A 17,485-nucleotide genomic window follows, 5' to 3' on the forward strand; every position below is an offset into this window, starting at 1 on the left:
CATAGCACAGAAGTGTAGGTGGATAAGTAATGGAAGATGGAACACAATCTCTTTATAAAGGATTTAAAAATTCACTATTAATTCATTGTCATCCTCATACTAATGAGGAACACACCAGACCCCCTCTCTGACTCTGCTGAAGGAAACAGTAAGCTTGCTCTCCAGGAAGATACCTAATGACAGAGCACCTCAGCAGCTGGAAAGCATCCAGATGTTCTGCACCTCTGATTAACAATTGCTTTCTGTTGCTTGGTCACAAGAAGCAAGAAAACTTCTGGCCTGGAGATGCACGGGTAGAACTCTCATCTTTGTGGGGCTCTTGGCTCAGTTAGCAAAGATATAAACCCCCACAATTATGCTAGAGCTCAGGGATTAGCACGGGATTGGAGGTGAACTGACAAAATACTTGGATTTGATACTTGTAAATGATCCTTGACAATTACCTCAGTTTGTGTGTTTCTGGCTTCTTTGTGAAGGAAAAATCACCCAAAAAAAAGGGAATTACACACCATGTGTGTCTTTCCTCAGAGAGATGATACTTGGACAGGCAGGAATAGATGAAATTTTGTAAAACAGCAAGATCATGGATTTGGAACTCTGAAAATTACAATGTATTTTTAGCCACAGGCTTAAATTTTAGATTTTCATCCAAATATTTTAGATTTTGAAATAGACTCAAATGCCAAGGGACCGAGAGACAAACTTGCAGACAAAGTCAAATGCCAAATTAGGCATAAACTAGTGGAAACGTGAGGAATCACTCAAACAAGCTACTGAAGTAAGTAACAGATTTTGCTACCCCTTGAAGATTTTCCAGAAGACACTTTGGTCAGTTTTTATGCTCCATGGCAAAAATCTCTGTCCTGCAACAAACAGCAGGTCAGAGTAAGTGGCCAAAAGCCTTCTGCAAGCCTTACAGTGTGAGAACACATAATACAGGGGATAACTTTTGCCCTAGCAGTAACATGACACAAAAGGCAGTCCTCCAAACCATTAGAGAGCCATGGATTTTCCCTATTATTTTAGCGAGCAGAAAATTCCTAAAAATTATCTCTGGAATGCAAAGACATTCTTTGCTCACAAGCATAAAACGCAAACTTTTCCAACAGAACTACGGGAGGCAATTTCATTGTGGGGAATCTATGGGGAAGTTTCTAAATACCACCCCGTGGACAATAAACACCCATTAAATCCCGTTGTTAACGTGAAAGTCAATTACACTGTTTCATTTGTTTTTATTACCACCGACTTGGTGCGTGTGTCAATAAACAGCACATTAGGTTCTCCTCTGTTCCTTATAAAGAATGTTTTCTTGATTCAGCCATATACATACAAATGAGCCAAACCAAACAGCACACTCACTCGTTATTTGTTTTGTAGGCATTTCTCTAACGTAGTGCTCCTTCGCCCCCCTCTATCTTTCATCCCTAATACTCATTAAGCTGCAGTATAATATAAACACCACGTTGTGTTAACAGCATTGAACTTTGGGAACAACCTCCCAAAATCCATTTCCTATAAAAACCAAGAAGTTGCGTGTATCTTTACTGAACTCTGGGCAAGCTATGCTGCACTTAATTAAGACTGAAATGCAAAGCCAGGGTAGCATCTTCTGTTGTTGTTGGCTGCTACTGCACAAATAGTTTAAATGGTGCTTGAAACCTGAAAGAAATTGTGCAGCAATTCATGGAGCAGCCGACCAGGGAGAGCTCAGTGCTGCTGCTGTGGCTGCTTCAGACCCTGCCATCTCACCAGCCCTTCTGACAGCCAACACAAGCAGGTCCCTTCAGTCACCCAACTGCTGGACAGTAAAAATGAAACAGAACAAGAGATTATCATCAGTTTAAGCAAAACTCAAAGTTGCTTTCTAAATCTGAACCCAAAAATTGTCCTTGGTTTAAATTTCAGTTTCAGGGGTTCAAGGAGTAATGACAAATTTCTTGGCTCTACAGGATACCCAAGTATCCTGTGAGGCACTGCCTGCAAGTGAGCAAGGCACTGTCTGTGTCAACAGTGGATTCTGTCTGTATTGACCCACAGGTTCAGTATGAAGCTGGGAAAGCCCTTGGCTTGGACAAGGAATGGTTCAGCAAATCTGAAGGCTTTGATAGTTAATTCAAAGTTACTTTAGTAAATACACATGGAAGAAAAAGGAAGATAGAGTGGAAGTTCTTCTGACATTTGAGAGGATATTAAGTTCTATGAAAACTGAAGTCACTGGTTCCCTTTCCACGCATCAAACAAAAAATGATTTGAACTTTAAAATTAACAGGCTCTTTGGTGAGAGAGAAACAACAGTACTACATCCATACCAAGCTATTTTTATGTAATTCAGGCACACATGTTTCCTGTGTCTGGTTTGGACAAAAGCAGAGTAGTAAAAGCCTTGGGGCTGTGGTTGTAAAATCCTCCTTCAGAAATTCTCAGGATCCCCCTCCTTCAGCCTAGAGCTTCAACTCACCCCTGCAAAAGGGTCTAACTCCAGTATCAGACAGACCACAGATGACACAAGAGCACGAGAGTCTTTACCACCACCACCACCAACTGGGATTTTATCAGGACAGTTGATCTCTTTATTATTTTGGCCCACGAGCACCCAGAGCACAAAGCACTTCTCCCACAGGCTGATTCATCCAGCTGGCTGCTTCCACAGCGACCTGTGCCAGTTCACTCCAACACAAGAAGTCTCGAGACTCAGGACAACCACAGGACTCATAAATTCACACAGTGCAGCACAGGATTTGTGGCTTCCAAAAATGAAACATCAGATATTCCACACAGGTCAGAAAAATACATCTCCTCTTTATTTTGATGTATATACATATAAATATATATACATATAAGACCTTTATATAACCTGTCACCACAACATTTTTATTCAAACACTGTTCTATCTGCATAATAAATAAACACTGATAACAATTATTTTTTCTCTTTGGAAATCAAACAGTCCCAACTACACAGGAAGACGTGGTCAAACAGGGGACTCTTCTTTTCAGCCCAACACAGCACAAATGTGAAATGTTAAATGCTTCATTTCTCCAGGAAGTTTCTCTTGGATGACTACACCCAAGTAAATCTGAGAGAAGTTTTATTTTCTTTTCTTTTTTTTCTTTTTTTCTTGCAAAGAACTAAGTGAACATTTGAACCTAATGTTTCCTTATCCTTCTGTACCAAAAGCAAGTTTGGACATTTGACTGTTTGAAGCTCCAAAGGAGCATCTTTATTTTAAAAAAGAAAAAACAAAAAGAAAGAAAGAAAAAAGAAATTAAAAAAAGAAACAGAACAACCGAACCAAGCCAACAAGTAACAGTAAAAACCAATTACTCTCTCCACAACTGGAGTCATCACTGCCCTCTACAGTCTTTCGGGAAAAAGCTGTTCACTGACCAACTTGAGTTACTCCATTAACAGACATACACAGATGTATGTACTGTGGCTTTAAACTATCCTCAGTTAAAAACGGATTTAAACCCAGATTTTTTGGCTACAGTGTCTTTACAATTTCACGCTGCATTTTTAACTACTTCAAGCCTGTTTTTTTATGGGGCTGCCTAGTGACAGGCAGATCAAATCTGTCTCTGTGCCTTCAGCTGGGCAGAGCAAAGCATCCCTGCCTGCTCTCCATGGGAAGAACCTTGCTGGACCCAGAGCACCTTCCAGGAACATGTAAGGATGGTCACACATCAGGGCTGGTGCCAAACCACCAGTCCCAGCAGCAGCTTAATGAAAAGTTGGAAATCACCAGCTGCACCATGACGTACAACTCTTCAGGGCAGCTAGGAAATTAGAAATCAAAACATGACCCCAAATATGAGGGGGGAAAAAAAAAATCCAGAAGCAGGCAGGAACTGCAGTACTTTACAGTAAGTCCTCTTTGGAAATCTGAGAACTGGGAGAGAACAAGGGGAAAAACAAAACCAGTCTGAATAATGCGTTCTTTCTACTATTCAAAAGCAGGAGTATAATGGGCTGTATCTTGCCCATTTCAGAACATTTTCAACATGACAGGAAAGAGGGAACATCCTCTGTCAAAGTAGCAGCAGGCAACTTCCATATTAGGTCAGCATTTCTGGGTTGTTATTCAAACCTAGCAAGAGATGGAAGCAGAGCCAGGAGCTGGCACAGTCCTATTCATCACAGAGAGTGCTGTGGTGCCAAGCTGAACTGTACAGTGCAGGCTCAGAAAATAACATTCCCAGAATCAACACAGCATAAGCCTCCAGCTCCACTTTTTCATCCGTGGCCTCTTGGGAACAAAGCACAATTAAGCCAGCCTGGGACAAACCTCAGAAGATGTTTTTTTACTTTGCAGGCCTATTTCTGCATATACAGATAATTTGGAAAAGTATTATGGGACAGCAGAAATGTAGAAATAGCTATTTTGATGCACAATGCAGACAAGCAGTCTGATTTCAAGACATATTTGCCTGTTTTCAATGAGCTTAACTATTCAGTTTAAGCCCAACTTTATGGGTATGCAGAAAAAAAAAAAAAAAAAAAAGGAGGTAAACAACTGTGGTGCTGGGTTTCATGTAAGTGAATGCACAGCCCTTCCAGTCCAGGTATGTGCCATGTCCAAAGAAGCAAGACAAGGAATGCCCAGAGGCACTTCCAAACTCCAATGCCAAAGGCCCAGGGGTTTGGTTTTGCAGTGGAGCTCTCAGCAGGCACCTCCAGCAGCAGACTGCTCATTCAGCATTTCTGATATATGGTCTGACAGGCTCAAATCTCAAACACAGTAATTTCCTCCCAGCTAAAGACTTGGCAAAAAATCTCTGGTCAGAGCCGAAGAAGATTTAGTTTTACTAATAGATTAAGTTTATATTGGAAAGAAGAAACATTTATTAAAAAACCTCACAATATAAAGCAATCAAGGCCAGATTAGGTTATGCATTTACTGCTGAGAACTCAGCAGGCTCCAAAAGCATCTCTGCTCAGTCCACAGACATCAACCTCCACCATACTCTGAGCGTGACCTCCTCCTAAGAGGCCAAGTGAAAGATTTTTTAAAATATTAATTCCAAGACACAATGATTTCATTTCCCTCTTAAGATAAGGAGTTGGATCACTCCCATACTTGGGGATATTCTATCAAATCTAAACTTTCAGGAACCCTTCCCAATCAAACCTACTAGGAAATAATTCTGCCAGCTTCATTAGGTCATAGGAGTAGACACAGCTCAAGCAGAAGAGCCCAGAACTACAGAATGGTATGATCACAATGAACATGGACAGGGAATTTTCTTTTGGCTCAGGAGTCAGGCTAACCTTCCTCCAGTATCAGGACAGCTGCTGAGCTGCTGGAAGCTCTGCATTAGTTCAAGGCAGCCTGGACTGAGATCAATGGCCTTGTCTAATGACATAACAGATAAGTGACGTTTCCCCCCAGTGCAGCCAGGCCCTGGAAGCATCACAGGATAATGACACAGAGAAACAGCTACACTGGGAGATCTCCTGATGCAGCAAAACCCTATTACAGCCTGCACTGCCGGACAGAAACAAAAGGAATCTGTTAAAAACTGGGATGTGCTTTACAGCAAAAAAAAAATGGTTACAATTCCTTCAAAACCATGGAGCTGAACACCCAGAAAGGCACATACTTTACGTTAGTGTTGGTGCAGATGATGTACTCGATCTCATCAGAATAAGGATTCTGAAATGTGAAGCTGCTGGTTCTGATCAGCATCCACTCCCGGTTTTTGGTGCGAAAGCGATACATCACAGACAGGACTTGACCTTTCAGTTTTACCACCTGCAAAGCCATTTGGAAAGGTTAATAACAGGAGACTGCTCTCTGCTGTGCAAATGAATAGTCAACAGCAGCAACTGGTGCATTTTAAACTTGAATTCCAGAAAGCTACGGGCACAGCAGAAGAATTTTTAATTTGGAGAGAATACACAAAACCCATCCATGCTTACAGCTATCTCCGTCAGAATTAAATCCTCATGCTTTGTCATATAAAATGCCAATTTCCAACCTTTTTATAAAAAGAATACAGACTCAGGACAATCGTCAGGTTGTGCTGTTATCCCAACAAAGAAACTTGAGGAATGTTTTAATGTAAAACACTGATCGAAAGACTGACAGAAACCAATCTGAGAATCTTTTAAATGTTTATATGTAAATCATAAACCAATCACTGCAGCTAAACAAAATCCTAGAGGAAAAGCCATTTTGAGGTTTACTGCTTTTCTGCTTGGATACCCAGCTATACAGTTAATACAAGTGATAAATCAGCATTCAAATTTAGGACAATGCTTAAACACAATGGTGTTTATTTTTTGTTATTTTAGAAAACACCAGGGGTTGGTTCCCCCCCATCCCAAACATATCAAAAGACTCTCTAAAATGGCAAATTGCTATCAAGAAAACACTTGCTTCTGACTTTCAGAAGAAAAAAGAGTGAGCCAGTGCTTGAATGGAGAGAGCACCGATAAGCCAGTGTCCATTTTAGTAGTATAAATTCCTTTCTTGCACAGGCTATTTGTTTGTAAGTAAGAATTCAGATGTCTGGGTTTAGTAGCTGAGGTTTTGTTCAAGTCAACAGTTGGGCACCAAGCAAGGATTAAGAAGCAGCCAACTAAAGTACATTCAAAGCAATTTTGTCACACTGCAACTGCATTTCATGTGTTATCCAACAATCTGGGGTTAAACCAGAAGGAAATTTCCACAGTTTTAAGTCATTCAGCTGGCACTTACCTGGCCTATCTCTGTTTATATTTTACAGCTTTTCCACCAGGCTATCTCAGGCTTGCCTCAAGGAAGGAAAGGGAAGGTCTACTGCAAATAAATGCCACATCTTGTGGATTCTTAATCATTAACATCTGGAATTTACTTTTTATTAGCTATCTGCAGCCTGTATTCTCTAAAAGTAGAAGTCCCACTATTTACCCTCTGTCTTTATTGACAAGCAATTAGATTAAGAAAAATGTTTCAATCCTGTTTTTTTCAGAGGTTTGCACTTCAAATAATCAACCAGATATAGAACTAAATGGAAAGAATGCAAATAGAAGACACAACAAGCTTTAGGAAAGACCAGGAAAGTTCAAAATCTTACTGAAGTAAATGACTTTTGGTTGGTTTTGTTGGGGGGTTTTTAATACTTTCACAGGGTTTTTCTGAGCTCACTGAGCAACATTCTTTTATCAGCAATTTTCTACTACCACACCCAGGATAGAAACCACAGAGCTGGTGTAGAGTGTGCAATCTGAATAGTATCCTACTGGATAGCTATCCAATAGCTGCATACTAGACCCTTTGATACTAACCTGTGTTTGTTGGTCTCAGCCTTGAGACTATCTTATTCTGGCCTGATTTTTCCCACCCTGATGAATTAATTTATCTTCCCAAGGAAATAAAGCTCTGAGATAGATACTGGCAATTGACCAAAAATTGCAAAACCCACCCTCCCTCCTTCCCTCCTCTGTTATGCACCAGCCCGTTTCTGATACTGTCAGCAAATCAGAAGTGTCAAGTTTTCAGGTTTTAGAGGGAAAAAAAAGGAGTTTATTTGAAATCACAGTTACCTTTTTAATTAAGAGAATTCCAAGTCCGAACTAACAATAATAAAACAAATAGCAGTGATCTATTACCCTGAAACCCTGATTAAGCAAACAGTAATTCTGTAATAATATATAGAGATTATTGGTGGGAAAATCCTGAACTGTCTTAAGACAGAGCACACAAACAAACCAGCACAAAAAATTTCAAAGCTAATGATTAAACGTTACTTTCTTATATTCTTTGGAAATAAAAACCACCTGGTGCAAAGCTTAACTGTTTACTTCAGTCTTTTATTGCATGTGGGAATAACAGCCCCAATCACATTGCTACTGTTCTGAACAAAAATACACCCAAGAAGGCATTGGCTGCTAAGCAAACTACACAGTATTTTCATAGATTGGACATAGATTGAGTGAGCAAGAACTTTCACTTCTAATTGCATTTTTTCCTGCTGTCTTTCTCTATGACCTTAAGCACATTCCGTAGGTCCCTGATCCAGCAAATCACTTATGCACATGCCTAGCAGTGAGTGGTGACAGTGGAGTCCCCAGCAGCCGAGTCCAGGGACACACTGGCAGCCTCCCACAGCCTGATCTCCCTCCCAGGAAACACAGAGAGGACCAGGTAATTAACTGCAATGTTCATTAGTCAGCCCTGCTGAGACCCAGGCAACACTGGATGTGTGATAGGCCATTATCCAGCAGCTCTCTGTCACTGTCTCTTGGACAGATGAGTGGAATCAATCATTTGGGCACCACTGAAAAACAGCATCTGTGTTCTCACTGCTCCTGCATCACTGATGCCATCAGGAGCCAGTTTAGGGAGCTGAACCAGCCCAAAGCTGGAAGTTCCCTGCAAAAGCAATTAGTGCCTCAGCCTTCCCAGCAAGCCCATCCCTGCCAGCACCAAGGCAGCAGGAAGGCGGGGAGCAGGGCAGGCAGGGGAGAAGAGGGGAAGCAGGAGCTGACTCCTGGTGACAGACCCCTGTCAGGATTCAGCTGCAGCATCACATCCCCAGCCTCGGTGGGGCAGAGGAGCTGCTCTGGCTGTGGTGACCTGCTTAAAGCATTGAACTCTCTCAGCCCGTGAATCAACACCTTGCATTTAAAAAGGCTGCTGTTTGCACTCAGACTCTGCAAGGGAACTGGAGGCACAGTTGGCCATGGGGCTGGTAGTCCCTGCTGAAGGGGAGGATGGTGAGAAACAGCTCAGAGTGACCAATATTTTACACTATCTCCAATACTTTTGCAGCGACCATAAGCTCAGTTTCACAATCTGTTCCAGGGACACAGCATTCAGTTGGTTTTCCCCTAGAGGCTCTGTCTGTGCACTCCATGCCTGAACAAACAGCTGGCTATAGGAATTATTTAGAAGATACTTCTTATCCACATTTCACAGCTGAAAATGCATCTCTGCATCCAACACAAGATGGATCAACACAACTTGGTTGAGCTATTGGCTGTTGTTAGAAAATTTGGAAGCACTTAGATCAAGTGAGCCTCAGGAATAGGTTAAACACCCTGTGCTGGGTGTTCTGGTGCAGCAGGAAAGGCACTGAAAAGCCCAGCAATAGGAGGCAGCTTGAGGAAAGCCCTGCTAATGCATGTCCCAGACCAAACTGAAACAGCAAGCTCTGCAATCATTGCAATCATTGATTCAGTTGATGTAAATGTGGCCCATGGTAAAAATGAATCCAAATCAGTAACTCTTCATGTATGTTGTATTTCTTTTGTTACTTCCCTGTACATTTCAATTTCTAACAGAGAAAAAGGGCCAAATTACATGTTGATGTAAAGTGGTGTAACTCCATTAAAGTACATAAAAATACATTTCATCTATGCTAGCAGAGAACTCAGTTACAAACAATCCAGTGTCACAGAGGGATGTAACCACTTCCAAATCAGCAGCCCATCTTGGAAGGTAAGTAATTTTGGTTACCACTTAACATAGTGGGATCAATACAGGCATCTCCAAAACAATTCACCCTGTGCAGCAAAAAACCAAATACATAACTAGAAGATTTATTTCTGAAAATACTGTCAACCTGTGCTGCCGTTTAAGCTGCCATTTATTATGCAGCTTAACCAATTGATTACTGACCAACAAATTGTTTTGTATCTTGCCACTCCTTCTCCTGCATAACAGAAAAAAATACCTTGAACTATAAAATAAAAACTACTTCTGTGGTCAAAATAATAACAAAATAATAGAGTGTGGAATGAAAGGAGCAGGACACAGCACCTGTTGGAAACTCTCTCGCAAATGGCTTTGATCTTCAGGATGGCAGAATTCTAAAATATCTTTCCCCAGAAGATCCTAGAATAAAACATAAAGCTATGTAAAAAACCCAAACCACAACACAAAACCATGTGCAGATCTGCAAGTAATTCCTGCAAACACAAGATCTATCACACTTAATGGGACTACTCAGTTAATCAGGAATGAACCACACAAACAAGGTTTGTAGGCATCGTGCCCCATGTTTTTACAAAAAATTTTAAGTAATTTTCTAATACCTGTGAAATAGCGTCTTGAAAAGACTGACATCTGCTACTACAGCTCATTTTATGGCACTAACTTTTTGTAAAAACACTTATTATCATGCAATTTAAAATTTAAAAAATTAATAAGCAAATAAACATGGAACAACTTTTGCCTCTAAATTGCAACTATTGGGAGTTATCTGAGGGAGAGCTGTGGTTCATTTACTATTCTACTCAGTTCTGTACTAGCCTCCTGTTCAGAGGAGCAGATGTAAGCCTAAAGGAAAATAGATGCTGTAAATTATGTTTGCTTACTGTTCAAGAGATTGGTGGAATCAAGGTCTACAGGACTAAAACTCTGTCCAAGCACTGTTAACTTTCTATCACAGAAATGTCTTCACTGGAAAGCTGTGCAAGGTTCAGAGCACTCTGCTGTTAGAATTTTAATCAGATCTAAAGGTCTAAGAAGATACCCCACACAGAGGCATGGACAGCAAAGAAAAACAAACAGCATTTAGTGCACGATATATAAATTGTCAGCTACAAATACTTCATGTTTGCAAATGGGATTTTCTGCATTAGCTCCACCCATTCTCCACATTCCCAGTGGCCACAGACCTGGGGCTGGTAGCCAATGACGCTGATGCACCTTGGGTCCACAAAGGTGATGACTCCATCAGAGTTGTGGCGGGACAGGAACTCCGTGGGGACTGACATGCCGTTCATGTCCATGCACACGGGAGAGCTGGTCACCTGGGGCCAAGCAAGAGCACACCACAGTCACCCAGGGCCAAATCTGCCCCTTAACTACAGAACACATCTGCAGACTGCTAACAACTGAAGGGAATCAAATAAAACAACAGCACAGGTAAATGACAGAACAGCTTTTAGTCCAGTTTGCAGGGCAAATATCTCCCCACGGCATCTATCGAGGTTTAACAGCACAGCAGAGAAACAAACACACCAGAAGTTCCCAAGAAAGGGGGATATAGTGAGGCTGTAAGTCCAGCTGGATTCATCTCACTTTGCAGCACATCAGGCATCACAGTTCCTAACTCAACCCAGAATGAGTGACTTGCAGAGGACAATGCAGTCCATTCGTTTTAGGATAGGAAACCAACCCATTATTTGTAGACCTTACCAACAGGACTGCTCAGACTAAACACTGATGTTTCAGGTGTCATGAACCTCACCTGAAACATCTACAGAACCTGAACCAAGTCCTCCAGAGGCTGAGGTAGGGGATATGAGACCAGCAAGCAGCTGCTCATAATGAAAAACAGTTCTCTAAATACTTCTCAAATCTCACCAGAGAGAACTATGTGTTTTCAGCTCCCTGCCTGAAATCTGTGCTATCAGGCCACTTCATATCCATTCTTTCCCACTGGAGGTAAAGAGGGCAGCGCTGATTTTCTTACAACTTCCAGAGCCATCTCTGCTGACAATGTAAAATGAACCAAATCTCATTTTTTTGTTAATTTGGAGATGATTGGCCAGTTGACTGTATGCAAGATTTCAACTTGCTGTTACAGAACAAGAGTTTTTAATTTGTGCACCCTGACTCCTTTCTGATTTAACCCACCACAGAGCTTCCTCCTGTCCTCCCTCACATACCACATGGCTCCTCCAACGTAACAGATGTTTTGACATTACTTGGAAATCATCTTTCTTTGGAAGCTGTAACACATGAACCCCCATAACTTCCTTCTTTCCATTAGTGGAATATATTACTCTTGCTTATGAAAGCATGATTAACCTAAAACCCATCCTGCTTGTGTAGCTCTGCCATGGCCATGGAGAGCCATTCTGCAGACATGCTAACACTGCAGGCTGTTCACCTGGCTAAGATGGGTTTGGTACCTGTGAAAGGGTCATTCCACCTTGTCAGGGTCATTGCACCCTGTAAGAAGGAGTGAGCCCCTCCTGGCAGATGGCAGTGAGTCCAGGGGATCATGCAAGAGGCTCAAACATGTTCACCCATGGCAGAATTCCCAGACCAGGAAGATGAAAACTGTCCTCCCTGCTGTGGTGAAGGAGATTCACCATGACTGCTTTAGCACAGAGCTCTGAACTCTTCTCAGCAATGCACAAAGGAGGAAATGCACTACAATAATTGCAATCGTCTGCATAAAAAGGAAAGAAAATTTTATTCTCCCAGTTCCTTCAGCTCACATCTCATCTGAATGCATAACACAATACACACAGAATAAAGCTATGATTTCTGAAGTGCCTCTTGACTGCTTTATCTTTACCATTTTCAGAATAACTCCTGCAATCACAGTTTTTCAAGCAGCTGATTAGTCAGAAAGTGAATGACTGGAAAAATGGCAGGGAGTGTATCACTGGCTTTGGGGGTCACTTTAAGCCACCACCTGCAGCACCTGCACTGCCATGTTCCTCACTGCCTCCAGCACCCCAGCCCTGCACACCCTAAAGAATGGCAGGTCTGTGCAAACTCATCTTCAGGAGCATCTCTGCTGTTGTTACTGGATTAAGTACACATATATACCAAAATCACAGTTTCATTCTGCTCTGCTGACAAGTTCTAGACAAGTCACTGACTGCACAGACATTAAGGCACTTTATAAACTGGAGGCATGTTAAAAGTTACAGTCTAGTAGCAAAACAGTGTGCAAATCTTTTACAACTACACACAACAATGATCATGCTTTCAGAAATAGTTTGTATATGGAAAAGACTGGCGTTACCTGAAGCCTTCCTATTGCCACGAGGCAGTATTTACTACCTTGTCCCACATCAGCATCTTCTTCTGGTATAGTCATTCCTGGAGTAAATGATAACAAATACTGTTATAACTAGGCAATTGGGATAAACAGGGATGCTGCTGTCCTGGCTCTGTACTTTTCTAGATATTCTAAGTCTTACAAAATATCCTCATTTTCTTCTCTAAGATTCAGTCATTATTTCTGGGTTCAGATCAGATGATCCCTCTTAGTTGTGCTCAATCCTATGTACCTCACGTGTACACACAGTACCCATAGCAGCAATTTTGGCTACTGAAGACAAAGCAGATACTAAAATTCCATTATACACTGAGATAACATTTCCATGAGTGCTGCTCCACCAGCATGTTATGGAACCATGGGGTCACTTAGTAAGGTCAGTGAAGGCATACTATGTTGTTTTCTTTGTGAATAACATTTTGCAACGAGCCTTAAAAACAAGGCACAGACTAAATTAATCACTAATTCCGTACTCATATCTACCAGCTGGTTTTACTTTTTTCTATAATGGACTAAACCTGCGTCGTTACGTTGAAAGACAGAAAAAAATGTGGATGCTTTGCTAACACTGCTCGTTCCGGTTGTGTAACAGGAGTAACTGCTATAAACACAGGAATAGTTTCAAAACATACATGTGTACTATTTTCCATCTCAGTGTTTCACAAATAGGAACATTCAGATTAGCACTGTTTACTTGCTTGTTGGCTAAGCCTTGAGTTAAGGCTATTTCCCAACTCCATACTGAGATACCAAGTTCGTATAAAACACTTGAAAAAACGTCTTCCAGGACTGACACCACTGACCTATTTTAAGTGATCTGTAAACTCTTTCACAAGGATTTTAAGGAATTCAGTCATAACAGGCAGTGAATCATTTAAGAGGCACTTAAAAGCATTACTGAAATTAATCGCAAAGCAGCTACCATTTCTGAAACAACAGCCACTTTATTTTTTAAATTTATAATCCCCAGTGTAAGTCACTCTTTGGACAGTCCAGAGGATGACAGCACACCACTTTCTTAATTGACACCTCTGAAAAATGACTAAAAATGCTGCTGAATGAACTGGAGTCATCTCTAAAGATGCTATTTTGTATCAAAACAGTTGAATCTTATCTGACAATCAGTCAGTTTCCAAATAGCACTTTACAGGTATTTTTTGGTCCTCACTGAACTATACAATAAAATAATATACACCAAGTATGAAAGGAACTCCCCCACCATGTTTTTGTATAATACATTGAAACTTGTTCTGCAATAATTTCACAATCTGGGGTACACAATATTATTTGCAGCCCCCTATGATAACTAGAATTTTATAAAAAGGTCTCAAGAGCTTTACAGAGGAGGAGCATTATTATCTCATCTAACAAGTGCTGTTTTAAGGACATAACTCTAAGCATTCTAGCTGGATAACCTTAACCAAAAGATCCCTTTCAAATGGAGTTTTCCATTTGAGAAGGACACATTTAAAGTATATTCCCTTGACTTCAAAAGCTTTTCCAATCATTTCCTTAGAGGAACAGAGTATTGCAAAGGACAGCAAAGATACAACTGGACAGTTTCCACTTTGCATAATCTTTTTTTCTCTGCAGCTTTCAACAATGCTTTCCTTTTTAGGAACTTGATCCATGCTTGCTACTGCTCAAATAAAATCAAAGTAACATAAACAACCTCCAAAATTAAACCTAGCTAAGACACATTATTTCTGATGTCACTCTGTTGACAAAGGGAGGCAAATTAATCAATACATGACCCAGTGGATTGTTAACCCCTTCCCAAGTGCCTAGAGAAAAAACATGACAAAAACATTGTCTGCTTCTCTGCAATGTAGGAGCTATTACTGGCAGCATTCCATGCAGAGAAATTATTCTCTTTATTCTTCAGCTGATATTTCCAAAGATTCAACTCTGGGTGTCTTTATATGGGAATGTGCATCTGTAGATGATATTTACTTTTGCTTTAGCACATTTCCTCTTGAACACATTCCAGTATGGGCAGATAAATAAAGACATGCACTGTATTTTCTACCAGTTTGCCCAGCTCTTAACACAATGTAATACTGCTCCTTAACATCACCAAGTACCATCATTATCTCTAAAAAAAGTTGTAAGAGCTTGGAGGAAAGCAGCCATGAAACTGATCTTTAGGGGACATCAACAAAATAAACATACTCCAGTTGTTCACGTTTTTTATGTATAACCCTGGGAGAGGGTTTATTTCTCAACACCAAATATACACCCCTCTCAAATAATAAATACAGTGCTGTGCTTGCCTGAGTTCATATCAACAATTGGCACAGCTAAGCTGCAACTGAGCATCACAAATAGAATGCTGTGCCGTCAGAGGTTATATTTAATTTCCACGTGTCCTTTATACCAGCAAACAGTTTCCCACAGGGCAGCAGCATGTGTTGGTGTGGACATAAGGAACTCTTTAGTTTTCCCAATGAGCTTCCAGTTGGCTCCAACAACAGAAAAGCTTTATTTTCTGCTTTCTTTGTCTACCCTTCTGCCCCATATTTTCTGCAAGACATAGAACAGAATTAGCGGATTTATGGTTTTATTTCACTACACTAAAAAAAGAAATTATTTATAATTCTTTAGAAAGGTACAATTTAAGTGTCCAGTGGTCACTAGCAATCCCTTGATAATGCCTGTCCCCATTAGAACCATTTCTGATAGTTACTTGCCAGAGAAGGAACTACACTGTGTGACTTTATCTCTCATACAAAACAATGGAAAAAGGCTTTCACAAAAAAGGCTCTGGACAGCATACTAGGGATAAAAATCTTGTGAAAAATCCCAATAAAAACTAAATTACCCATTCTTAAAAAAAAAATAAATAAAGCCTTAAAAATGACAGTACTGTAAGGAATATTCAAGCAACTATTTTGTTTTGTATTGGAAGAGGGAGTACTTTGCACAAACATCCAGATTCTGGCCAAAACTTTAAAATAACCTAACAGCTTTGGCATGCTGTGGTTAAGATGTTACCGTAAGTCTACTTGGAAGACTAAAATGTTTCTTTTTTAACTAAAGAGGAAAAAAATATTTCAACATTATCTGAATTTAACATTATTCTGTGACTTTTTATTTGAAGTTTTCGAAACATGTATCTATCTCTTTTCTTCACTCAGTGCTTTTCTGCAGATCCTGGCTTTGATTTATTGAAAACTACCAACATCCTGACAGACTATCTTCTCTCTTCATCAAACCTTATGGCATGAAAAAAAAGCAAAACAAACCTATTAAGAAAATATCATACGGACCACAGAAGACTCACTTCCCTCCAGGAAAGAGATACTCAGAGGGGGAAAAAAACAGAAGAAAAGCAAATCTTTCTTAAGTTGAAAATGGGAAAAAATCCCAGGAGAAGGTCAGCACTTCTCAGTTTTATGACTGGCTATGAACTTGAAGCACTGTCTAGGCTGAAGATCACAGGTTCCATCTGTGCTGCTTCGCTGGGAACAGAGGGACAAAGGCTGGGATTGCTGCTCAGCCAGCTTCAAACAAGGGGTCCTTTTACCTCATTCAAAATAACCCAACACCACGCTCTCATTATATAACCAAACATACAACATGACTGGCTGGAACATCCATCTGAAATACCTGACTTCTTTTTTCCTTTGATTTCCACACCAAGTTTGCACCCTGACTACTTGAGGCCAGCATTTAACCCATGGGGACAGAAGTGTTCAGCTGTCATATGCCTGGTTTTGCACTTGAACGGAGGGAGAGGCATGATGCTCTGTGTTCTCTCCCCTTTCTCAGTGAAAAAGGGGCTGAGGACAGTCTGCCAGCACATGAGCCTTGCTGCTCCACACCAGTGAGAAAAACCACAAAGGTAGGCTGGATGTGCCAACGTGTTTTCATGCTGAACACAGACCTGAACCCTAACACAACAAACCCAGTCCTTAAAAGATGCCACCAGTTGTCTGTAGCTTCTTCATTTTCACCTGTTTGAGGCACTCAGACCACTTCAGATTTGCACAGACTCCTCCCTGCAGCAGCACTGTCAAATAGTCTATCACACCAATAATCATCACTAAACAGTTTGTCTCTTGATGCTTCTGTATCAACACTGGTTGTTTTATTCAGCGTGGGAATAAAAAAACTGAACACTGGCCACAGACAATGCAATTCAACCCAGAAAGAGAAAATACCAAGTGCTAAACAAATGAGATGAAGGACGGATTAAGGGCATTTGATAATATTGGTTCTTTTGGTTATGAAAACACCCTTTGTATTGTATATTAGCTATATAATGCACATGCCACACTGCATGCTTTGAAAGAAAAGGATCTGGAGTTTATACCAGTGTCCACTTGGCAACTGAAAAATAAATGAAAATTATCTTTTTGATCACTGAATTCTTAAACAGGTGTGATTTAGCACAAGCCCATTTTCTCCAAGAATCCAGAAAGCATGCAGGTCTTGCTGATTTGAACAAAGTAATTTTATTACAGGGTAGAGATGCCGTGGCAAATTCCATTACTGCTGTAGTTATCTCATTTGCTTTGCAGATTATGGTTGGATTAGCACTGGAAATGAGAACAAATGCAGTGATGTTGTCACTTATGTACTCAAATATATAGGGGAGAACAATTCAGCCCATGGATATTCCCATTCAACTTTGAAAACCAATGGACACAGGACAATCACCAACACAAAGTGGGGAAGACTGGGAGGGCAAATAAACACTCATGGAAAAGGCCCTGGTTCAGTTTTGTGTGCCCTGAAAAAGGCACTCA

General features: G+C 40.7%; 1 protein-coding gene across 7 annotated transcripts in view; it reads right to left on the reverse strand.

Annotated features, from left to right (window-relative positions):
* Positions 1–17,485, reverse strand: part of ARNT2 (aryl hydrocarbon receptor nuclear translocator 2) — a 96,954-nt gene that overhangs the window by 19,092 nt on the left and 60,377 nt on the right. For all 7 annotated transcript variants that reach the window (XM_088172581.1, XM_088172580.1, XM_014886324.2 and 4 more), the window contains 4 exons: positions 12,699–12,775; positions 10,609–10,743; positions 9,749–9,823; positions 5,604–5,755 (listed from right to left, as the gene is read on the reverse strand). In XM_088172581.1, coding sequence (XP_088028707.1) covers positions 5,604–5,755; positions 9,749–9,823; positions 10,609–10,743; positions 12,699–12,775 — 439 coding nt within the window. The remainder of the gene's footprint in view (positions 1–5,603; positions 5,756–9,748; positions 9,824–10,608; positions 10,744–12,698; positions 12,776–17,485) is intronic.

This window comes from Sturnus vulgaris, chromosome 13 (genome assembly GCF_052056855.1).
Source record: "Sturnus vulgaris isolate bStuVul1 chromosome 13, bStuVul1.hap1, whole genome shotgun sequence".
NCBI classification, from domain to species: domain Eukaryota; kingdom Metazoa; phylum Chordata; class Aves; order Passeriformes; family Sturnidae; genus Sturnus; species Sturnus vulgaris.